General features: G+C 43.3%; 1 protein-coding gene across 26 annotated transcripts in view; it reads right to left on the reverse strand.

The window, feature by feature from the left end:
• The window catches only part of mical3a (microtubule associated monooxygenase, calponin and LIM domain containing 3a), a 79,044-nt gene that overhangs the window by 13,797 nt on the left and 41,289 nt on the right, over window positions 1-23,958 (reverse strand). For 7 of the 26 annotated variants that reach the window (XM_086298019.1, XM_086298016.1, XM_086298023.1 and 4 more), the window contains 28 exons: window positions 23,419-23,566; window positions 21,510-21,706; window positions 21,223-21,341; window positions 21,037-21,093; window positions 20,694-20,870; window positions 19,775-19,870; window positions 19,382-19,465; window positions 15,791-15,901; window positions 15,256-15,318; window positions 14,962-15,075; window positions 14,729-14,833; window positions 13,069-13,182; window positions 12,714-12,815; window positions 11,589-11,693; window positions 11,018-11,204; window positions 10,282-10,376; window positions 10,064-10,157; window positions 7,387-7,582; window positions 6,662-6,924; window positions 6,290-6,382; window positions 5,526-5,687; window positions 5,038-5,100; window positions 3,899-3,973; window positions 3,615-3,728; window positions 3,439-3,518; window positions 1,314-3,354; window positions 1,137-1,234; window positions 657-833 (listed from right to left, as the gene is read on the reverse strand). In XM_086298019.1, the coding sequence (XP_086154145.1) occupies window positions 657-833; window positions 1,137-1,234; window positions 1,314-3,354; window positions 3,439-3,518; window positions 3,615-3,728; window positions 3,899-3,973; window positions 5,038-5,100; window positions 5,526-5,687; window positions 6,290-6,382; window positions 6,662-6,924; window positions 7,387-7,582; window positions 10,064-10,157; window positions 10,282-10,376; window positions 11,018-11,204; window positions 11,589-11,693; window positions 12,714-12,815; window positions 13,069-13,182; window positions 14,729-14,833; window positions 14,962-15,075; window positions 15,256-15,318; window positions 15,791-15,901; window positions 19,382-19,465; window positions 19,775-19,870; window positions 20,694-20,870; window positions 21,037-21,093; window positions 21,223-21,341; window positions 21,510-21,706; window positions 23,419-23,566 (5,330 nt within the window). The remainder of the gene's footprint in view (window positions 1-656; window positions 834-1,136; window positions 1,235-1,313; window positions 3,355-3,438; window positions 3,519-3,614; window positions 3,729-3,898; window positions 3,974-5,037; window positions 5,101-5,525; window positions 5,688-6,289; window positions 6,383-6,661; window positions 6,925-7,386; window positions 7,583-10,063; window positions 10,158-10,281; window positions 10,377-11,017; window positions 11,205-11,588; window positions 11,694-12,713; window positions 12,816-13,068; window positions 13,183-14,728; window positions 14,834-14,961; window positions 15,076-15,255; window positions 15,319-15,790; window positions 15,902-19,381; window positions 19,466-19,774; window positions 19,871-20,693; window positions 20,871-21,036; window positions 21,094-21,222; window positions 21,342-21,509; window positions 21,707-23,418; window positions 23,567-23,958) is intronic. The other 19 variants (XM_086298036.1, XM_086298035.1, XM_086298032.1 and 16 more) reach the window with 16 other exon arrangements.

Here is a 23,958-nt window from a genome sequence, read left to right on the forward strand (position 1 = left end):
TTAGATCAGCTGTGTTGGATCAAGGATGCATCTAAAACCTGCAGGACACCGGCCCTGAGGTCTGGTGTCCTGAAACTTTTCCATGTGTCCTGGTTGCAACACACCTGAATACATTTCGTAGGTCATTAGCAAGACTAGCCACGCCCTGAGTGGGGGAAAATCGACGCAGGTGTCCACAGGCTTTAGTGTTGTGGCTGATTTATGTACACGTTTCCAAAATATACACAAACAAAAGAGAATAGGAGTACATCTGAGCTTCATGCCTCTGGCCCTGAGCACGATTCTATCTATTTAAAACCACCAGAAACACACACAGACTCGGCAGCAGTGGCAAATATAATGCTGAATTTCAGCCATAAATGCAATGAGTGCAAATGGATTCCAATAAAAGAGCTCATGTTCTAAAATTTAAGGACTTGTTCCAAATATGTGCATAGTTCCAACGCCATTTATGCGTTCAGGATATTGAATTATTACGATCTTTTAAAGAATTCACTTGTCCAGACCTTGAAAATATTTTTATCATAATTTGTTCTGAGACCTCCCAAGGTCAAAAAAATGAACTTTAACTAAAAGATTGGTGATGCTAAATGGCATTATTCAGAAAGATGACACTTTCTGAAATTCAAAATTATGTAACCCCTGCTGCACAATACCTCCTCGTCGTCTTTCTCCATTTCTCGCTTAACCTCCTTCTCCTGTCCCCTTTTTTTATGCCTCTCTTTCACCCCCCTTTTTTCCTTCAACTCCCTCCTCCTCTCCTTTTCCAGTGTCTCTTCCTTTATTGCCTCCTTCTGCATGCCTGATACTAGGTCAAAGATGTCCACATGCCTCTAGGAGTGGAAGAGATTATATAAAGAAAAACATTTTCGAGAGGAAGCAAAACAGAAACTGGTACAGCGGATGTCGTGATGATATGTATAGCCTTGCAAAGCCAGACTGCACGAGTTTCATTCACAACAGTTTGATTTTAAGTTGTGATTTACATCTAATGAGATGAACCTGCATGAGTAAAATTCATTCAAGAAAGGTCCAAAAAGGCGGTTTTAAGGACCCCAGGCAACTCCGGTTGGCGTTGCAAGCCTGTGCATGCATGAATCCCTAATGACAACCACGTGACATTTGTATTTGCTCACATCTGCTTTGGACTTCTGGGAGGATCTTTCCAGAACATCGTCACAGGACAGGTCGGAATCTTCGGAGAAACTCAGGTTTCTCCGAGTTTTCAAGTCTACTTCAAACGACAAGCAAAGACAACAATCAGCAATCAATAATTTCATAACATGAAATGAGCTTTGGAAGAATAGTCTTACCTGAAGATCTCCCAAGAGGTGATGTCCTTCTCTTCCCAGAGTCCTGAGTAGTGGAGCTGGACGACGGTGTACTCGGGCACGACTTATCATCCTTCTTCTTCTTGTCCTTCTTGTACCCTGAGAAGACAGCCTTCCACAGAGACTTGTGTTTTGGAGGCGTCTCATCTGCGCCCGAGAGCCTGCTGCTGTCGTTCTTGGCTTTTTTCTCCTTCTTGTTTTTCCGCGGGGAGAAGAGGGAGCTTCGTTTCTTACTTTTACTTGTAGAGGAGCCGTCTGACGAAGCCACCGAGCTGTCCAGGCTCTTGTTACTGCTAAAGAAACGCTCCGACAGGGCCTCGGACTTCTTTGACTCTAAAGCTTTCACAGCTGATGTCTTTGGAGATGCAGCTGACTTTTTACTTTTTCCAACAGTGTCTGGTGTTACATTCCAGGCCACTTTAGGTGAGGCGCCCTTTTCCCCATCGGACTCTTTCATTTTGCTCAACTGTTTGGCCATAGCTTCTTTTAGAGCCGGGCTCTTGACAGATTTTTCTCTGGCCCTTATCCTCTCCTCTGCAATCTCCCTGGCTTCTGGAGAGAACTGAGTTGCCCTCTGGGTCTTAGAGACTGGGTTGACTGGGATATTGGGTTTACCATTTTCCATTGCTAGTGCCAGATGAAGGGGAGGTTTTTCCCTGCTCGGCTTGCTCGTGGGCGGAGTGTAATACCTGTTCATGCTTGTGTCTGGTGTCCGGTCGTCGTAGCTCTCCTCCACATCGTCAGCAAAAGGAATCTCCTCCACAGTCTCCACAAATGACTTCCTCGTCTCCTGCGGCCGTGGCTTCTCCCTCTTCTTCTCCCTCATCACGACCACCGGGGTTGTTTCTGGAGCTGCCTGAGGTGAGGAGACCTTCCTGGGTGCTGGTTTGGGCATAGATACGGGGCTCAGCTGGGTCCTGGGTGCAGGAACAGGGGTAGTGGCTTTTGCTGGCTCTTTGGCATGCTCAGATGGAAGTTTTTCTGTTCCGTTGGTCCAGGACACCTGGTGTCTCTGCTGCCTGAGCACGGCTGGAGACTGATTAGCAGGCACGGGTGGTGGCGGACTGGAAGGTGGTGTCAGCATAGCCGAGTCGGACGTGTTATAGCTGTCACTGTTTACCGTCTGGCTTGTGGCCACACTTCCATTCAAGCCCAAGCCTGAGCTGCTGCTGATGTCTCTTTTATCAGAGCCATCGCTCTTGGGCTCAACAGGAGCGATAGGAGTAATGACCTGACCCTCGAGAGTGATGTTGAGTCTGCGAATGACAGCCCGGCCAGTGAAGGCAGGCTTCTGTTCCCCGGACACGTCTGCTGTTTGTGTCTTAGCGAAGTTGGAGTCCTGAGGTGGAGTCTTAACAACACTCCTTTCTAAGATTTTACTACTGCGGTCCAAAGGAGTCAGACCGAGGCTCTTTCTTATCTCAGCACTCTTCAACCAGAACTCCTCAATGATATCCGTCTTTTTAGACGGCGTCTCTTCTGTTGAGGAATTTGAAGGCTCTGGCGTGGCCATGTTGGTTTTAGCCAAGGGCGTTGAAGTGACTGCGGGGACGGGCTGAGTTCTGACGGGAGAATCAGAGGTGAGGGGTGATGAGGGTTCATGGCAGGGCAGCGGCTGGGCACAGATCGGGGAGAGGGGGTTTCCTGTGAGAGGGCAAATGGAGCGGTGAGGAAAGACGGGAGATTTAGGTCCTTCAGTTTCGGGCAGGGGTGTAGGCTGGGAGCAAATTGGTGAGCTCACTGGTGACTTGAGAGGTGACTCACTGGGTGGCTGTAGTGGAGAGGCAGCAGGTGGTTTGGTGGGTGAAAGAGGAGGAGATGAAGCAGAAGTTGGGGTTTTAACTGGTGTAGAAGCAGCAGCATTAGTAGGTGAGGGAACAGGAGACAACTGCTGGACAGGAGCAGGTGAAGGGCACAGCGGGCTCCTGGAAGTTGGAGATGGAGTCATCTTTTCTGGCTTTGTTTCCTCAGGTATGAAAGGATCAGGAAAAAAGCGGAGACCAGGAGATTTTACGGGACTTATCTACAAAACAAAACAAACAACAGAGGAGTTTAGGATTCAGGTAAAAGCCATTAATCGCTTTGAACCTCTGAAGCATCATCTCACCTGGGTTTCAGGTTCTGGGGATGGTTTAAGCGGAAAAAGAACGATATCGTCCTTCTGCAGCAGGCCGATGCTGGATGGTTCTGAATTCACAAAAGGGAGAAGAAAAGGCTCATTGCCTTTTACTTGTGGAAAACATATCTGCGTGATCGTGTAGAGAAACGTTTTGTGACATGTACCCATACTGGAAGCTGTTGCCAAGCTTTCCGATTTCTTGTCTTCCTCGGGAAGCGCTTCATCGTGCTCCGACTGGTGCAAACGAGCCTCAGCTTCCGCATCCGAAGGGATGTCATCTGGAATTTAAACATCACATCAAATATTTCATTATTACACAGCTTTGGAAGTTTAATTATCTGAGTCGTTTCATTTTGATGAAGAGAGTTCTTTGTAAACAAAAATGCTATTTTCCGCATGTTAAACACTTGATGGATTCATTACTGTTTGTAATGTTTTGACTGTTTACCCTGATCCATCTCTGTGCCAGGCTCCATATCTGGACCGTCTGCTTCGGCTTCGAGTACTTCATCTTCGCAGGGCTCTGACATGAAAAAAAGGGAAATAAATGAGTCATTGGAACATTATTATCGTGTCTTTAGACAATAACTGTGAGAACTTTTTTCTGTTTAAAAGTAGCTTGAATGAATCTTTTCTCAGAAATCCTGACAGTGAGGTGGAAAGCTATCGAGGCCGATTTTGAAAAGCCGAATACAAACATTAAAGGTCGAAAAAAAGGTGAGTAGATTTTAAAAATCAAAATCTATTTTTCTTCAGACAGCATTAGGAAAGAGTTTGGGCAAAAAAAAAAAAAAAAAAAAGAAAGAAAATCTTTTGCATACAAATCAAACAGTCCAAGTCTTTTAATATGAACAAAGGAGCAGCTAGGCTGCAGCTACATGCAGCAACTTTAAATTAGTAAGCTGAAAATATTTGATCCAAGCAGAAGCACAACCAGAATGTTACTGGTTAAACTGTGGTTAGCGAGCAAAACTGGGAGGGGGAGGGGGCAGTTTATCCATGCAGTTTATATATCAGCTTTAACTACTAGGTGACCGATCTGAGTGCACGGGCACATAAACTACTAAAAGAACTTTGTAATTGGTCTGATCTCTGCCGGAGGTCTTTACTGGGCCTTTAACTCTGAACTCAAGGCTTATACGAGGACTTCAAACAGAGGTGTAGGACTCTCATTCAATTCATTCAAGCTCTTAATCAGCTGATAATGTACTTCAACACCCACATTCTGTGAACTTAATGCAAGTACAAGTGCCATTAAGAGGTGAGCTCCCAAAGCTGTGGTGCCTTGTGGTTTCACTCCCCGGAATATATTACGTTACAGCATAACATACAGAGCAAGTGCAAAAGAAAATACATATTTTGGAAATTAGAAGAGTAGAATGTAAGGTTTGGTTACAAAAGGTGAAACACAAGTGCTGATCTGAACCCAGGAGAGAAAAACCTCGACAGCCTTACAGCAGGCATGCTTGTGAGTTTACTGGTCTCTGCATGTGTTTATGCATGCTCCATGAAAAGAGGCCAGCCCAGCTGATAGACAGAACAGGAGTCTAAGACGGGATATCAGGATCCCTTTCGAGTCTGTGCTACCTCCGGACAGGGACTCCAACCAGACTCTCACTGCCTCGTGTCGGGCGGACGTGTGGGCAGGGGCTACATTCAAACCAGAAGATACAGAACGACGAGGGATAGATGGCGGGGAAATAACAGTAAAGCAATTAGACACATGAGAAACAACATGGGAGAACACAAAAGAACAAAAGAGAATCAAATCAAAGGAACTGATGAGAGGGTTAAATGGCGCGCTGGGATGCGTTTGGAGAGCGTTATATTCGCCCCAGAGGAACAACAGTGACTCTGAATGACAACAGGCTCAACACAAAATTAGACATTCCGAGAAATAAAGCAATGTTACACAAATGTACAAATCAGAGGTAATTCAAAACAACAAGCTGGGGTCCACCTGTGGCAGACACAGACAAAGCAGCAGCAGCCACACTTGCAAAATGAAACACCCTGATCCTGAACATGGCGAGACCCACGGCCTTCCCAGGCGTATAGGCCCCCGGGTGGGTTACCTGCAGAGGAGGGCTGCGTGAGCTCAGAGGGCTGGGAGAGTTGGGAGGCTGAGGCCAGCTGGCCATCATCCTTGTCTCCCTCAGACTCCAGATGTGCTCTCAAACCTGGAATGGCGCTGGGATCCACAGGCTGCAGGACTTGTTGGATGTGGAGACTCCTCGCTAAATGTAAGTGTTGTGATTTTGTATTTTTGTGTGGCGTAAAGTTGTGTGAGTTAGGAGAGGAAGATAAAGAGAGATGAGGGTAGTTGTGGAAGAAAGGAACAGGGGGGAAAAACAGGGCAAAATGGAAGAGAAAAGGCAGAGAGACAGTTATACAGTGACAATGGGAAAAAAATCATCAAAGAGAAATGAAGGGCGGCTGCATGCAATACACTGCAAAACGCCAAACCATAAAAGTAAGCTTCAAGGGTACAAAGCTTGGAAAAGAAAATAATAACACATTTGTTAAATATAACAGTTCCGTCGCACAGCTGTAAAACATAACTGCAGCGCCGTGGGGGAGATAATCAGATCTGATTCATCAGATTAGTATTTTAATGCCATAAAGAACTCCAGAGGTTTGAAACAGGAGGTTAGATGGAATGGGACTGACAATGAAAAGGGAACACCGATGAACACAAAACTCACATAAAAACACAACAAACCAAACCATAAAGAAGCCAAAGGCACGCTTCTTGTAGAAATTATTGAAAATGAAACCCAGACAAGGCAGAATTATTCAAAGTAACTGCAAACACATCCGCAGGCACTTCCGTTGCTACCTTTAAATGTACCAACATCCTCTTCGTCTGTAAGGTACTTCTCCAGCCAAAGGCCTGACTGGAGTTCTCTATCCCAGGGCCAGTAATCCCCCTCTGTCAGCAGGGGGAGACAAAGGCCCCCCAAAAATAAATCAAAAAAGAAAATGACACAGACAGATACATACACGTGCATTGTATGTGGACATGGCAGACAAGCAGAAGAGAGACAAGAGGATGACTCGGTGTTTCAGACAGTGACGAGAACATGAAACAGTAAACAACACGGAGCTCTGAGGTCAAGGCCACTGAAGTCTGGATAGGGTGTAAACACATTAGCATAAAGAAACCATTAATTTCCACTATCACGGGAATAACAATGCAAAACTAATTTACCTTCGCTCGACTCCTCATCTTCTTCGGCCTCATTTTCATCCTCCTCCTCCTCGTCCTCTTCATCTACTTCCCCATCTCTGCTGCGTGTGTCAGCCAAAGCTTCACCCTCTCCCTCCTCGCAGTGATCGCCCCTCAGCTTGGCGTGGAGCTCTACCGCCTCCTTCCACGGAACGCCGCCGAGGTCTGACGGGCTGGGAGGCTGCTCCTCCGCCTCTTCTTGATCCTCCTGCTCGTCCTCCTCTTCCATGTCTGACTCTGAGCTACTGCAGAAAGTAGAGAAAAGGCGTCAGCAAAGTGTTAGGGAACATGAAAGGAAGCAAGTATTTGAGGACAGTACAAGTATGGAGACGTTCACAGCAGCCTGAGGGATTCTGGACTCTAGCAAAGAAGTTTTCTGTGATTCAAAATAGACAAACCGCTCGTTGGTGAACCCCCACAGTTAATCCCAACTAAGATGTTTTTAGCTTCCTCCCACTTCCTTTCTATCCCACTTTATCGTGATTGGCTAACTGTCACGAACAAAAAGTTTAAAGAGTGGGTGGAGCTTCTGTGCGCATAGCCATAGCTGCTTGCGTGACGCGACTATTTTAAGGACGTCCAAAGAGTTGAAACTTGTTTAAAGTCTTATTAGAGATCGTTTAAACAACTCGCTGAACACTAAACGGCAGAAAGGGTAAAACCGAATATCATAAAAACGAAATTAACGGATGTTGTTAAAATCTTACCTAGAACCCAGGTCAGCATCTGTGGCCTTGTCCAGCACACTGCTCAGATTGTGCTCCGCCAGCGTCTCCTCAGGCACCTCCTCCAGCTCCTCCTCCCTCTGCAGGGACAGACGGTAGTTCTCCAGCTCAATGCGTTCTGGAGTTCCCTTCAGGCGTTTAGCTAGGCTCGGTTCCTGCAGGCCGTTCACTTCCAGCACTGTGGGGTACAGGATCAAGGTAAGAAAGCAGAGGAGAGAGAGCACAGACGTGCAGGTGATGATCAGGCAGGTGCAAGCAGGACCAAACTAAATCCAATGTATTTGTGAACGCTGATGTGAAAACCGATGCAAATTCTGGCAGTGTATGTGTGAAGCTACGTCAGCGACAGCATCAAATCCATCACACATCCAACTAGTAAAATGGTGCATTTTCATCCACATCTGCAGCCAGAACTTTAACCAAAGTAATCTTGTACATTAAGGACAAACTGACAAGGAGACACCGATTTAAGATCTATTACTGAATTTATTGCATTAGATAATATTCCTACAGCAAATAAGATCAACAAACACAAATAGGTTTCACACTTTAAAATAGAGCCATTGTTCTATACTTAAATGTACAAGATTGGTGCCTTGCCTTGTTCCCATTCTGAGAAGCAAACCTTAAAACTGTATGTTTTGACAATATTTCCTCTGGCAAAGGTTCATGACAGTGAAATGGGTTAAAATAGAGTTATCATGGAAGTACAGCCGTCATCTTGTCACTTAGAGATAAATTCTAATTGAAATAAAGAGCACTAGCACTGCTTTAAGGCCAATGCCTTAAAGTCCCATGATCTCATTAAATGTGTGATATTTGACACTGAATCCTGTTTATTTTGTATGTGTGACTCATATGAATGTGACGATAGATGTTTCCTCGAAAACAAGTGAAAAGTACGTAAAACAGCAAAGAAGAGAGAGACTTAAGTTTAAACTGATACATATTTATACTTTAATAACCTGCATCACTAAACACTGTAATTACTTCATCTGATATAGTCCAGGGTTGGACTTCTGTCAGCAGTTGGGGGTCTGTTTTGGTTTTTTTGTGGTTGATTTTGGTTTAGTGGTCTAACTCTTATTATTTTGCAAACACTAATTTAGTGGTCCAAGAACTCCACAGTTGCTGAACTTTGCAGCAGCATGGGATGTCCTTACCATATAATGCATATGTATTTGTGGAGGTGTCTGATCAGCACAAGCACACATATCTGACGAATGTATAGACCTGCAAAATATTGCTTTGTTCTACAGTACTTTACACTGACTGCAAACCTCCACCAATATATTAGCAGTTGTTTGTTGTCTAATCTTAATGTAGAATATATTATAGTATGCACGGCTGCAGTATGACTACAGTATTTAATAAAGTCTTGCATCTGAAGTTATAAACTACACTTGCCACATTGCGGCAGGCCTACACTTATTAACACTTTCACTTATTAAAGTTTCAAATATTAATTTTCTGCAAAGCTTACCGGTTTCAGCTCTCTCTAGTCTAATCCGTGATTTTATTCAGCTACAGTGTGCAAAGCAATTACTGCAGATGAGACGCACTACGTCGAGCAAATACAAGTGGTTCTGGCAGGAATCTGTCGGGGGGTGAAAGGCTGAGGAATGCAGGAAGGCAGAGGAAGGGGGGGTGAAAACAAAACTCCAGTCCCAAGCACCAATGCAAGCACTAGTAAAGCTCTCAGTTTTAAGATGCTCTGATCGGAAGGGGAAAGGTAAAGCTCACAACAGCACTGATACAGGCACTTTATCACATATAATAGTGAGTTTTAGGAAGAGGAATACTAATAGGTGCAAAACAACTTACAGAGAAAGAAACACGTCACACAGGAGGAGGTCGAGCTAAAAAAAGAGCACTCACAGGCCACTCGGGGTTACAATCACCAAAGAGTACAGCTTGGCTCTTCATTAAAAACAGGCAGCTCTATAGCAATCATTAACAGTATATAGAGATTGAATGTACACACCAGTGGGTAACTGATATATTTTTTTGGGGGGGGGGGGATTGGGGGCTAAGAAAGCTAAACTTTACTTCCACATTTCACAGTAAAAGCCAGAATAGCAATGAGGAGGTCTATGCAAAGGGTTAATGGTGCTGCCTGGAGAGCTGACCAGAAGGAATTCTGAGCAGCTCTCTATAATTTCCAAGCCAAGAAACAAACAGGTTTAAGATGCACCATTCACTTCTAAGATTATGGCGCCAGAGCACTGTTTGAATCCATCTGCCAATCACAAGTCATAAAGAGACTGCCAACAGAAACAGAAAGAATGCTGCATCTTCAGGAAATAATTCAGCAACTGAGAGACTCACAGTATTTACAGGACCATTTTGAAGCTTTGGTCACACAAACTAGATCTACATACATCCCACTGACAGTAGTCGGCAAAGAGAAAAAGGAAGCAAGGAAGGAAATAAGAAGGGACACAAAAGTCATGCTAGAGGAGGCTGAGCAGGACATTGATGGTGAAACAGCAGAAGAGGTAGATGCAGTAGGTAAACAGGAAGGGAGAATCTAAGGGGTTGTGTGCCACCTGGTGGCAGGTCCGGGAGAGAGTGCGGCGGAGGGTGCCTAGCTGGACTCCCACACCCACGGCCAGACGCCAGGGCGCAGCCGCCACAGCTAGATAGGAAAGTCGAGTACCTGAGGGTTGGAGGTCAGCCGAGGGGGCAGCTGCTGCCATTGCCCTTCCAGGGGCATCCACGGTCGTAGTAGGTATTTGGGGGGTCTGATTCTCCTGCAAATGACACAAATGATTTTAACATCAGCCCTGCTATCGGAGATATGAGAGCACTCTCAGAACATTTTTCCAGCCCTATCCTGATTTCCACCAGGATTTCTTCAAGTAAATAAAAATGGACCTTGGCTGTGACTGGAGCAGCAGAGGGAGCAGGCCTCTTCCTCTGAGCATACCCAGACAGGCGGTAACAGTAGTGGGGCTTGCAGTAAAATTTTCCTGTAGGAGACACACAGAGCATAAGCAAATACATTAAATGCACAAATAAACGCATTCGGCAAATTTCACCTCACGGAGTCTGTGGGCTGCATCTACTCTGTCGGAAAAAATCAATTCCTTTGTCTCAAGTGCATTCAGAAAAATCAGGAGGTTCTGTTCCCACAGCTGACCGTGAAAAAGCTACTGTCCCACTGAACAATCTGTTGCCTGTCCTTAAGCACAATAGACACCTCCCAGCATGGAAAAATATGGAATCATAAGACTGCACTGAGTCCGAGGTGGGGGTTACCGCAAAAATCTCTTACAGCTGTCTTTTACATATTTAAAACCAATAAATTTTGAAAAATTATGTGGCTGTAACTTCATTTTTTGAATCAGAAGATGGCTCTGCTGCATTCCTCGGCTCAAAAAAAAAAAAAAAAAAACAGGCTGAGAGGCCATGGCGTGATCACACCACAGGAGGGCAGCAAACGTGCACACAGTCAAAATCGTTTCTAGATTGTATGTCTTCAAACGAAGAATCATCTTTGCAGCTTTACACTTTAGTCATTATATCGTACTCAAGATCATTTCAGTCTATTTCACCTTGTAGTTAATGAAATATAAGCACACGTGGGGCTGAAACCATTTGGAAAGCTTACCGTCCTCGACATCAAACGCATAAGAGGACAGTCGTAGAGTCGTGCCGCAGTAGTCGCACTTGAAACAGCTGCGATGGAAGAACTTCCCCTCGGCACTCAGCCTTTCCATCACGTACACGCGTTTTCGGCAGAAGAAACAAACATCGCTGCCTCCGATGTTGACAGGGAATTCTTTCCTGAGCGAGCCCTGCAAGGGAAAAAGTACTGAATCAATCTTTATTTATAAATGAAGAGAAACGTTCAAACTGGTGCACAAGGAGAAAGTTATTGTTAAGCCAGACGCTCACATCAGGTCACTACAAATGTTTGAAGGATACAGATATTATTTACAAGCTAATGATTCCAAAATACAGCAATTCCAAAGTTATTCATTAGTGAGAGAGGGATGCTTGCAGGCGAGCAGCAGTCCAAATTACAGGGACTCGTTGGGAAAACACACTCTGCAGCTACGGGAGAGAAGGAAGTTCAAATGTGGTAAAAGGAGCACAATGTGCAAAAAACACACTCTCTGGGAAGCGCTGCAGTGATCTGTGTAGCCACATGCCTTCTACTCTACAACCCGAGTGCTTACCAAATCCCTCTTTTCAGGTACATGTGTGGGCTTGGGAGACTGAAGCTGACTGGCTATCTGCTCGGTCAATGAGCTAACGCCCCCTGTGTACATCCTTACATACTGCTATCAACAGCAATGAGAGAAAGAAAGAAAAATAAGAGGACAGGTAGAGAAACATTAGAAATGATGGATGAAAAACAACGTGAAAAACAGAAGGAAGAGGTGTGTGTGCGACAAGTGCTCAAACACAGCAGACAAACAATGGTGTCTAACAGGGAATTTACACAAGACAAAGGAAGCGTTTGCACGCTGGACTGGTCGAGTGTTCAGACGTGTGTGAGGCTCCACCAAAAGCAGCGAACACAGTTCCTGAGAAAAACCTCAAAAGTTTCATGTTGGGTTTACTACCAAGAGCTGGATTTGGAAAAAGATCAACTATCACAGTGTTTAGACAACTCGCTTAAAGCAGTCATGCAGTTTTTATTCGCTTGCACACACAAAGTCACTCATGCTGCACCGTAAATATAAACGAGCTGCAATAATCTGTAAAAATCTGCAAAAATCTGCAAAGCTGCGTTGCTAATTCCCAAATTCAGCAAGTGTTTGGCATATGAGATCATCTTTGGGTCGAATTCTGAATTAATCTACACCAGGATTAGATTTCAATCTATGAAACCTCAAAGAGCTTTAAAAAGGGAAGAATCTAGGTCGACTGTAGCATGTGGCAAACCTAAGCCACGAAAACTATTACTGTGCACCGCTCTGCTAAATTGAAAGTTGGCTCGTCAACATGGGAATTACACTAGATGAGATTTTTGCTGCCAAGCTGCTCTTAAAATCCAAATCAGCTACTGAGTACAAATAAGCGTGGGAATTATAACAGAGTTCTGCTAAGATTACTTTAATATCTGTTCAGACACAGTGACGGATCACTCGCACTCACTAATCACAGCAAACGTGCTAAACAAATGAGTTTGCTCGCATTTCTAAACAAGCAGCCCGACTTTCAAGCAAACATCAGGTGAGATCACGTTAAGCGACTTGTGCTGGAAAGTGAGGTGCATCATCTTCCTGACAGGCCAAGTGCACGTTTAGTGTGTCAGCGCCACGACACGCCATTCCTTCCAGGCATAAAATGACTACCTGTCTCAAGGTGTCAGACGTGGTGGGGGGAGAATCAGGGGGACTCTGGGGGCTGGCCAGGCGCCACTGTTCCATAAAAAACCGTGATGGCTTTTTCTTAGGCTCCAAAGAGGGAGAGAGGAGAGTTATTAGAAGTTCAAGTAAATCTAAAGAAGAATACTAATGTATTCAACTGAGAAGATATTATGATTTACTACTTATTCTGTAATATCCTGCTGTAACAACAGCCTCTCTTTCCTCTAGAGTCAGTTAAAGACTTAGGTGAGACAAAGTTGACCCAAAAAAAGTGCTTTTGTTAAAAATGTACAAATATTTAAACCTGTAATCATCCATCTGTGTCGATAGTTCGAGTCACCTGTTGTTTGACTGGCTTGCCCTCAAATTGTAAAGCAAGTTGATCAGCCCTCTCCTGAATACTAAGCACACACAAGGGCATTTGGCCATCAGAGTCCAGAGGCTTTGCTGGCTTCTGCAGAGAAATCACCAAAGGGACGTATGGTGAGGAAAACGTTGCTAAATATGAAATCTCCTTTTCATTGTGGTAAAAGCCATAGACTGCTGTCATTGTTCTCAGATTCAGGCTGACAAGCCTTTAATTTATGCAGTGAGTAAATAAACAATGAAAGCAATTTCCTTTAGTTAGCGAGTGTATTCAGCACAAAAACAACAGATATGAGATACTTAAGCATCGATTGGCAACAATCAAGTGAGCCTTTAATTCCTGTTCGTAGGGCTGCCACGATTAGTCGACTATCAAAATCGTCGATGACTAATTTAATAGTCGACGCGTCGTTTGAAGCTTTGTAAGATCACAAAAGCCGCAGGAATAAGTGGTAGGATTTAAGAGTGTAATAATGGACTGAAACAGAAGATGGCAGCACTGCATGTACAAGGAACCAGCTGCCGTTAAACCCCAAAGAAGAAGAAGAAGAAGCCGAAGCTGTATCCCAGAATTCATAGCGCGGCCCAGCTCAGTTTCCAACAATGGCGGCAGCTAGTTAGTTTTAATATTACTCTTATTATTCTTTCTGGGTCACAAAATAAACGTTTAACATATTTTCAGGCGGGAATGTAGCTGTGTAAACCTCAAATATCTGCTCAGTTTATCAAGACACCACATATTTTCAAAAGCGCTCCGACGTTTTCGGAGACGTCTGTTACCCACTAGCTCGATAGCTAGCCGGGGGCTAGGCTCACTAGAGCCGTGGGAACACCGGACTCCTGGCAAATCGTTTTCAAACCCACCGTGTTTCGCTACTCAGGTTAAACATGATATATAAGTCACTTAGATAACTTAAAAATGTTATTGTTTGGCTTTTTTCAGTGTTTTATTTGTTCCTAAGTAAATCAGTTTGGCTGAGATTAAAGTTATAGTTTTCACACAGCTGAATAAACGTCAAGCAGACAGCTGATTATCAAAAGTATGAGATGCTGGAGAATTTACTCCGGTGTCCTGTTATATTTTAGATAGCAAGGAGTTTATTAAACTTCACCGAAACAATCTGCAAATGTCATTAAAATTTAACAAACTATCATCTTGTCTTTATTTTTAGTTAGCACAGACCTTAAACACTTAAAGCTGTAAGCTAATGATAGTTATATAAGAGTATTTTAGTATTTAGTATTTATTTATTTATTGTCATTGTCAAGAACAATGAAATTGCGTTTGGGGCTTCCATACAACCCAAAAAAAAGAAGAAAATAATAAATACCCCTTAAAACCCAAGTGTACATATTTAACCCAGTGTGACTCCAATGCAATAAGACAATCCTTAGCAATACTGTTCGTAGATGCTGCTGGTGCAATAAGCTGTACGTTTTACGTCCAATGGATGATGATCTGATTAGTTGACTAATCGCAAAAATAATCGGTGACTAGTCGACTATCAAAATAATCGTTTGTGGCAGCCCTACCTGTTAGTAGCAAAAATCTTTCTATGAGTGGTAAGTTTCCTGACATGCCACAGGTTGAGTCTCAGTCCACAGCATCCAAGAAATAAAAAATAAAAAAGAACCTTTCTGGCAGAGTCAAGAGAGGAGAGTGGTGAACCAGGAGCCCCAGTCAGGCCTCGGGACATGTACCACTGCTCTAAAAAGAAACGGGACGGCTTTTTCTTAGGCTTCGGGGAGGGAGAGGGAAGGGGTGACAATTAGCCTCCAATACCATTAGCGTGCTTTCTTGGATGTAGGCTACAAAATGAGGCAAATAAAACACTTAGAAACCGCAATTTTCATGTACAGTGTTCACCTTTGGTGGTTTATCGGGTTTGCCTTTAAACCTGGAGATTAAGCGCTCAGCCCTCTCCTGTATACCAGGTATGCGAATGGGTCCTGGGTCAGTTGGGTGCAGTGGCATCCACTCCTGTCAAGGGAGCTCAGTTGAGACTCGATTTCTTTTGGTGGAGCTAATGAGCGACTTGTTTAATATGTTGACATTTTTTCTTTAAAACAGCTTATTACAGATACTCGAGCCATAATCTGAGTAACCACTGAAACAGAAGCGGCAGAGGCAAGACGACTATGAATGCAGTCGGTCATTTACCCCGTGTGCCAGAGGCCTCTCATAGTATTCAAGTTCCTCTTCTTCCAGACTTTTACATTCATGCTTGAAGACAGAAATGAGCAGACACACACACAGTGTATTAACACTTCAGTTGGCACCGAGCGCACAGACATGAGCATAAAACACAGTTGCTGACTATCATTTAAAGAACAGCTTGTAATGCAGGAACCCTGACAGTGCTTGACAATAAATCAAAATGAGCCCAGGTCTCCTGAGGCTATATGTTTACAAGCCATCACACCCCAACAACATATACCAGTCAGCATGAAAACAAGCTACTACTCTGATAATAACAGACACCACCCACTCACAAGGGAAGTAAACAAGACTGAAGCCCTCTTGGGGAAACACGGCATTTTGTTTTCATCTATGCTACACACTGCAGAGGCCAAATCAGGGGTTCGGGACACATAATTAGAGCAGGAGAGTAAGGGGATACTAAATGGGTCGGCCATGGATTTGTGGCCGAAGACAGAAAGACACAAACAGACACAGATGGCAGACTGCGTGTCACCTCTGAGTGGAGAGAGAGCGAGGAAGTGGAGGAGGAAGAAGGGAGCAGAATGGTTTTCTTTGGGCAGCTCCGAGAGCCCGAGCTGTACAGCTGGTCTGCGCCACTTCTGGCCTTGAGAGATGAGGGGCAGGAGCAGCAGATGATGATGAAGAAAAAAAATAATAGGTGAGCTATTGCTAAACGTGAATATGGTTGAACTTCAACTTATCACATCTCACACTGCATTGAGATATCATAGTGCTTTACAAAACCTGTAAGAATAAAAAGGTTACATTTGTAGCAGCTTATACATATGACTGAGAAGTAGTTAATAGAATTAGTGTAGTTTCACTTCCTTTTTGTTAGGCTTAGTCACACAACAACCATATCAAAGCCTGGCGCACGCACACACACAATCTGCATAAGGCAAAAAGCCTAAAAACCCCTAAAAAAAAGGAAAGACAGTTGAAATATGCTCCAGTGGTTTTATAATTAACCTCAAAATAAAGTTTAGCATGGAAAAATTCTCCAATATTGACAATTAAAACGTCAAACCGCGTAGCATATAAGAGCGACTTTCTGAGACATTTCCATTCCAAACACTCTCCGTAGAGAAGTACTTGGGATTATCAAGATTATTTACAGTCTTTCCAATCGACTTTCAACTAATTTACTCAGCAGCTGGGGACTTACTGTGTACTGAGAGGGAATTTTAAAACAGCAGTGAATTAATTCTCTTTAAACAGGAGAATTTGAGGCCTTAAATCAGTGCTTGTGATGTGAATGTGTAATCTAGTGAAGAGACAAGAAAAGGCAACTTCAGCAGGTGTCAGCAAGGGGAAACTGATTCTGGCAGTTAATGGTGCTCTGTCGACCTGAGTTAGGCCAGCCAACTATACTCAGCGGCCACTTTGTTAATGAGAATCAGCTACACATATGGCGACAACCCAAAGCATTTATGCATGTAGACGTGGTCCAGACTACCTGCTGAAGTTCAAAATGAGGATCTGAATGCAGAAGAAAAGGGTTTTGAAAGTGGCATGGGTGTTGGTGCCAGACAGGCTGGTCTGAGTATTTCAGAAACTGCTGATCTACTGGGATTTTCCCTCACAACCATCTCTAAGGTTTACAGAGAACGGGATGGAAAAAGAGGAACCATCCAGTAATCAGCGGGACGGGTGAAAATGCTTTGTCAGAGGAGAACGTCCAGACTGCTTGGTAGGGCAGGGCCATATCGGTATAATGTTAGGCAATGACAAGACTATGAAATATCGCGATAGAATATGGGTAAAACACGCATGCGCAGTGCCTTTGTTTTCATACGCACATGGCGGAAAAAGCTTGGCGGCGACGCAGAATGAGAAGAGCGAAAGTGGATCGTTGAATGAAACGGATGAACTAGAACTGGTTTGTAAAAATGCTGCAACTTCAGTGGTGTGGAACTGGTTTAGCTTTCGTCCGTCAGATATACACCTAATCACATTTTTTGGTAGCGCATGCTAGCGGGCCGTCGTTATTACCGTGTTTTTCGGAAAATACGGCGCACTTAAAATCAATCCTTTGATTTTCTGAAAAATGGACCGTGCAGCTTATAATCCGGTGTGCGTTATGTATGAATTCTGGTTGCGTTTACTGACCTCGAATGGATTTTATATACACGGCGCACGAAAATCTGTCAAAAATGTTGTAGCACGACTTTGCTAAGCTACGAAGCCGCTACTCTTGATGGATTGTCGGAGCATTACAGCTGTCGTAGTCAGGAGCCTCGCGGAGTGATACGTACTGTGCTTCAACATAATGTTACCGTATTGTGTGTGTATAACCTCTTTTTAAGTTTTGTGGATATTATACATGGTTATGCTGAGGATATGTCGGCCAGTTTCCACTGGAAACGCCTTTTGGTTAAACTGTCAGCGAGGAATTTGCATCCACACTGTTAAATAGTTATATAGCTTTAATGCACATAAAAAACAGCTGCTTGTTTAAGTGAAAATACATTATTAGTGCAAAAAAAACCATCAAAGTTGTGGAGTTGTAAAGTACTTTGTCTCGCGTCAATTATATCGTCAGTTAGATCGTTATCGCAAATTTTCAAATACATATCGTGATAAATATTTTTGCCCTGCCCTACTGCTGGGAGCAGAAACTCAAATACCCAGTGATTACACACAAGGTATGAAGAATGAACCACACACTGAACCTTGGAGCAAATGGGCCAGCACATCGAGTGCTGCTCCTGTCAGCTAGGAACAGGACATTTTGCACTGACTCGCCAAGCTTGGACAATAGAAGAGCAGAAAAATGTTGCCTGGTCTGATGAGTTGTGACATTCAGGTGGTAGGGTCATAATTTGACTTCAACATAATGAAGGTACAGCCTTCTATTAACGGTTCAGGCTGGTGATGGTATATAGACATGGGGGATATTTTTTGGTTCCTTTAGTACCGACTGAACATTGTTTAAAAATGTACCTGAGTATGGTTGCTGACCACGGACACCCTTTATGCCCACAGTGCCCCATATTATCATGCTGGCTCCTTCCAGCATGAACGGAGATCTCAAACTGGCTTCTTGGATATGACAATGAGTTCATAGTCCTTGCATGGCCTCCAGTCACCAGATCTCAATAGATGGGCACCATCGGGATGTGGTGGGACGGGTGTGTCACATCATAGGTGCGAAATCTGCAGCAACTGTGTGACGCTATCGTGTCAACATTGACCAAAATCTCTAAGGAATGTTCCAGCACTGTGTTGAACCTGCCATGAAGAATGAAGGCTAGAGAGAGTCCAGCCAATCACTGACGAGGTGTAAAAAGAAGAACAGTACTAAAAAGGAACAAGCGGAAAGACTGACGTCGTGGGTGTTTTTAACGGTTATATTTTATATGCTATTATTTATAAACATTGGTTTTCATTAATGTTAACTTGCGTATTTATAGAGACACGTTATATTTTTGAAGCACACTTTTTTTAATTGAAAGTAAACTTCACTATTTATTTTAGTACATAAACCGTCTTCTTTATTCATAGTTAGAGTGCAGAGCTGCCTCCATATCCAGCTGCATTTCTCCATCTGTGACACCAAGAATACTAAAAACTTGTCTGTAAAATATTTTTTCTTTACAAATAATTTGCTTTTTATAACAAAAGTCATTCACTCCTTTTCTTTTTTGCAGTTGCACTTGTGCAGGTTAAAGTCTTAGTCACACAGGACGACCGTGTTTCTGTGGCCTTTGTATGCAGTTGTCTCGATGCATGCTCAATCATCCAGGTAAGTAAATCCCAAAAGGTTGATCCTGTTCATCTGGATGTCCAGATGAACAGGATCAACCTTTTGGCCTTTGTATGCAGTTGTGCAGAAATAAACTACCAAACAAAACACAAATATAAATATAGATGTTTTTTAAGAACGTGAAATAACTGGGAAGGTTTTGTTGTGATTAAACAAAAACTTTTTTTGAAACGAAAACAATTTTATTGTAAAACAGTCATGTGATGCTTGGTGAGGCTACAGTCTCTTCCACTTGCTTCTAGACCAAAACACCAATGTATTTAAGAAGGGGAGGCTACATAACTAAATAACTAACCATAGCTAGCTAGCTAACCATACCTGTTCCCCTCTGCTGGGCAACGTCTGACACTTGATCATCTCTTTGTACCGAATGCTCAGCTTCTCCTGCTGCTGTGTGCGTCTCTGAACCAAGACAGGAGAAGCAAGGATGACTGTGACTCTGCTTCTAATTCCATCTCTCTTGGACACAAACAAACACGCACGCACACGAAACCGTGCAGCTATCTGACTGGAAAGTTAAACAGTCAAACAGTTTTGCACACAAGCTACTGTGTTAGTTTCTCCAAATCTCACACAACAGATCTCAAGTCTGCCCACTACAAAGTGGGCTCAGGGTCCGACAGCTCAACACAAAGTGGCTTTCCCCACTATGAAACACCACGGGGATATATGGTTAGTCTAGCTGTTAGTCTCTACAGGGCTAATGTTTACCTTTCTCCATGCTGGGACAGGTGCCAGACGCACTGGCTCTTTCACAGGGGGTGGGGAAGGGGGCAAAAGACGGTCCAGATTGGGCAGCGAGTCCCCCTTTGTAGTCAGTTAAAGATGAGTGACAGCGAGCATGGCCAATTAAAGGGCCAGAATAACCATGCAAGGCATCGTGAAATGGTCCATAATGAGGGTGGAAACCAAGGAGAGAGCAACAGAAAGAAGGAAGTGAATCATGTATGAGTGGAGACGCAGCAGTAGGAAAATATGTCTTCAGAAAAGATAAGGAAATGACAAGACAGCATAAGTGCATCATGTGGGGTGAACTCTATATTTATAGAGACAATGCACAGTAAATGTCATGCAGAATGTAAATAAAAGAACGTTTTTAACCTAAAAAAAAAAAAAAGCATCACTCTTATAAGACTTTTAGGACCTTATCTGCAATCTTCATAGATTTCAGCGGCACACAAACCAGAAGAAGTTTTCCCAAAACAATTACAAAACGTCTCTCTTCTCTCCGCCAGCACTATTGTCTACTGTTTCAAAAGCTCACTTCTCCCTCCCACTGCTCTGTTGGTCATCAGTGGCAAGAAATCCAGACCACTGCGAACCAGTTCACCCAAGCCCTCCGAGCCCAGTCAGCACTGTGAGTCCACCCACATGTCCCAGGAACAATACAGAGCCTGACCAACATAAGCATGCGGGGCTCATTAAAACAGTGACCTACAGGTCATGACATGAAGCATGATATTCACATGTTCATCACAATGCTGATTTAAGAAAACAAACACAGTCAGTGTGCAAATATAACCGCAGCTCCTAGAACATCCAGTAGGCCTCTGCATCTTTTCCCTGTGGCTTCATCCTGATTTCCACCAGCTGTAAAACCACAAAATGAGACGACCAGTTTCTTCCATACCTGTCGTTTGAGTCCTGTAGGCTGAGTGGGAGCATTCTCCTCAAACTTAGCAAGCAGCTGGGTGGCCATGACCTTCACTTTGTTGTTGTTCCCCACAGCAGCAGAATCCATTTTTCTCTCCGACAGGATCGCAGGAACAGATGGCCTGTCATCACGATTGGTCCTCGATACCTCGTCCTGTGAGAAAGTAGTCGGGGGAGAAAAAACACAACAAAACAGCTAAACTTTTTTGGCAATCACTGCCAGTCTAGTGGGATTAATTAGTTGGTTCTGGTTGGCTAGACTGCTCAAGCACTAATCACAAGATCAACATCTGAGACGCTCTGCTGTCAGAAATACTCACATCTTCAGACTGGCTGGTTTTCCTTCTCTTCCCGTCTAAATCCTTCTCTTTTTTGTCCTGTTGAAGAAAAGTCATGTGCTATTTTCCCCCTCAGCAAAAAAAAAAAGTTAAATAAATAAATGATGAAATGCTGATTTTGTTGCTTTAGGAAGAAGTGAGATATACTGGCATGTTTCAGACACTGACCTTGGGGTTTCGTTTTCTGGAGATTGCTATGCTCTGACCCAGCTTGCTAAGGAAAGATATGGGAGACTTTGTGCTCGATATCAACGCAGCCTTCTCTTCTGGACTCAGATTTTGGTTATCTGAACAGATATCCGTGAAATAAGAACATTAACAGAAAATAGCAATTTAAAGTTCTTTCAAGATTATACTTTTTTTTGAGTAAATGACCCTTCTGATCAGAGATCGTCACGATGTCTCTCAAAAGAAAATTACAGAATAAAAACTCCCACTGTAGCACCATCTCTCACCTCCAGGTGGCACTGTGTCCTTAAACATCTCATAGAACTGACTGAGGTACATGACCATAGAGAGTTTGTCTGGCTCCACCACAGAGGACATCTCCTTGCCCGTCATGCATGGTGAGATGCCAAATTCCCTTTCTGCCACGTCAAAAGCTAACTGGTTGTTCTTCTCCTGGTCTCGTTCATCCAGGGAATCAAAGTCACTGAGAACAGAGAAGAGAGACCACAGACAGTGAGAGGCAAGTAGTGATGCCAAGCATCTCAAATGCAAACTAAGGGAATGGGGCTGATAGGTGCTTGAACTACAAACGTATATTACATATCAAAAATATAAGAACTTGATCCTTGTGGTCATATAAATTACACTTGAAAAGGTCCAATTAAACCACGACTAGCGTGTGCTCTTAGAGTTTCATTCAAAAAAAAAAAAAAAAAGATATTGCAATAATTTATTTTTTAAACCCAAAAACAGGTCACATTTTCGCTGTTCTAAATCAACTGTTGAGTAAAAGTATCTGGTTTTAATGCCACTAAACTGTCCGTTGTTTTCTTGAGCTAGCTGAAAACTGTTAGTGGCAAACAACAATGCAAGAACAGTAAGAGTAAACCAAATCAAAACAATAAGGCTGTGGGCTGTAAAACAAAAATCAATGAGCTTCGCAACATTCGTAAATTGTTCACAGACTTTATAGCAGCTTTAAGAAAAAATGAAATAAAAACTAATAAAAAAATAAAAATGCTGAATGCAGATCTGCTAATACACACACACGAATAAAAGAATCTATCATTCTGGGGAAAAACATCTGATGCTCGGTAAAATAGTGGAGGTCTTTTATTTCCGTCTTCCTAAAGAGGATAAAAAGCTGACCTAAGTGTAAGATCAACAGGAGAAATCTTTACTAGAAAATGGGAAAAACTGACTGCTTTTTATCAGAGAAGTGAGGATGCTGAGGTGCAGGACTTAACCTTATGCACAATCTAGATTGATAACACGTTTAAGTAGAGTTGTATGGACTGATGTGCCCCCAGTGTGTATGTTTGTTTGGTTTAAGAGTATAAATCTATCAAGTATCCCACAGTTAGTGATGAATCAGCAACATTTAAGAGAAAAACTGTCCCGCAGCTTTAGTTGTACTGGAAATAAACCACAAACACTAATGATGAAGCACTCGTGTAAAGCAGGTGGACAGTATTACCGTAAATGTCCTCATTACCGCAGCTGAAGATACCATTAACATGGCACATCAATACATCTCAGCTGCAAACAGCATCCATTTAAATGCATTACAACATCACAACAAGCGCTGAGTGGGACCTCCATTATTTATCTTAACCATCATTTACACAAACACACATGACGGCAGTTTTCCAAAGGTTCCTTCACTCATCCTTCTGGCTCATCAGTAGCAGCAAAGAACAACTGCTACCCTACTTTGTAAAGGTCGGGCAGGAGAAACGCTCTAATAGCTTATAATGTTAATTGCCGTGTAGTCTCCAGAGGATAGCAAACCACATTAGGCATTGTAGATGGAGATTGCGTTATTTATATTGTATGCGAGGGTGAGCAGAGCGTTCATGTATGCTTGTGTGTGGGAGAAGAGAGGGGGAAATGAGGACATCTCAGCCCTAGGAGACCCATGGGGGTATTTTAACTGGTGGCTGTCACCTCATTTACAATGATATACAAGGTCCCAACCAGGCAGTAAACATCATTTGCAACCAGCAAACACATAAACACGGCAGACCAGTCATTCTGAAACGAAGCAGTTTCAGTCCTTTCTTTTAAACCACAATGGGATATACTTGGCAAGGTTTGTACAAGTTCACAAACTGGGGGAGGAAAACAAACAAAAAACCTTTCCATCTATGAAATGTCAATCTCCGCGTTCTAGATGCATTTTCTTTAGATACTCACATAAGATCAGGCCTGTATCTGTGAATTAGGGCACAAAGGGCCAGGCCGCTCTTCCAAGACATGGTGAGGTCTGTCACATTAACATTCCTGTAGCCCTCTGTTTGCCTCTGGCACCAGTTGAGCAGCTTACTGGACCGAGCTATGGATTCTGATGTATGGGAAAGAAGACAAAATTAAATGCTTGGTGTGAAATCTGCAGGTGGAACAGCATCTGAAGTAAGCAGGGAAGGAAACACAAACTGTTTCTGGGCAGCGTTACATGTCTCTTGCTGAGCAATCTCATAGCCTTGGGTCAGGCAAGGCTGAGCAGCAATGGGGCCCCATCATTCATGCTAGAATCAGTGTTTAAATAAGCCCATGGAGAAATATTACAAACCATGAAATGTAAAGATTTTACTGATGTAAGAAGCAAAGGATGCAAATGGGAGGTTAGGAAAGGATGCAGAACTCACATGAAAACTTTAAACAGCTACAAGAGGCTTTAAATGCTCGATATAGCCATGGAGCTTGAGTGAGTGGATCAATAACCGAGTTAGTATA

Source organism: Aulonocara sp. 'chitande type north' Nkhata Bay, linkage group LG7 (genome assembly GCF_057382095.1).
Source record: "Aulonocara sp. 'chitande type north' Nkhata Bay isolate Kocher_YH1m ecotype deep benthic linkage group LG7, A_spYH_male_GT1.1, whole genome shotgun sequence".
NCBI classification, from domain to species: Eukaryota; Metazoa; Chordata; class Actinopteri; order Cichliformes; family Cichlidae; genus Aulonocara; species Aulonocara sp. 'chitande type north' Nkhata Bay.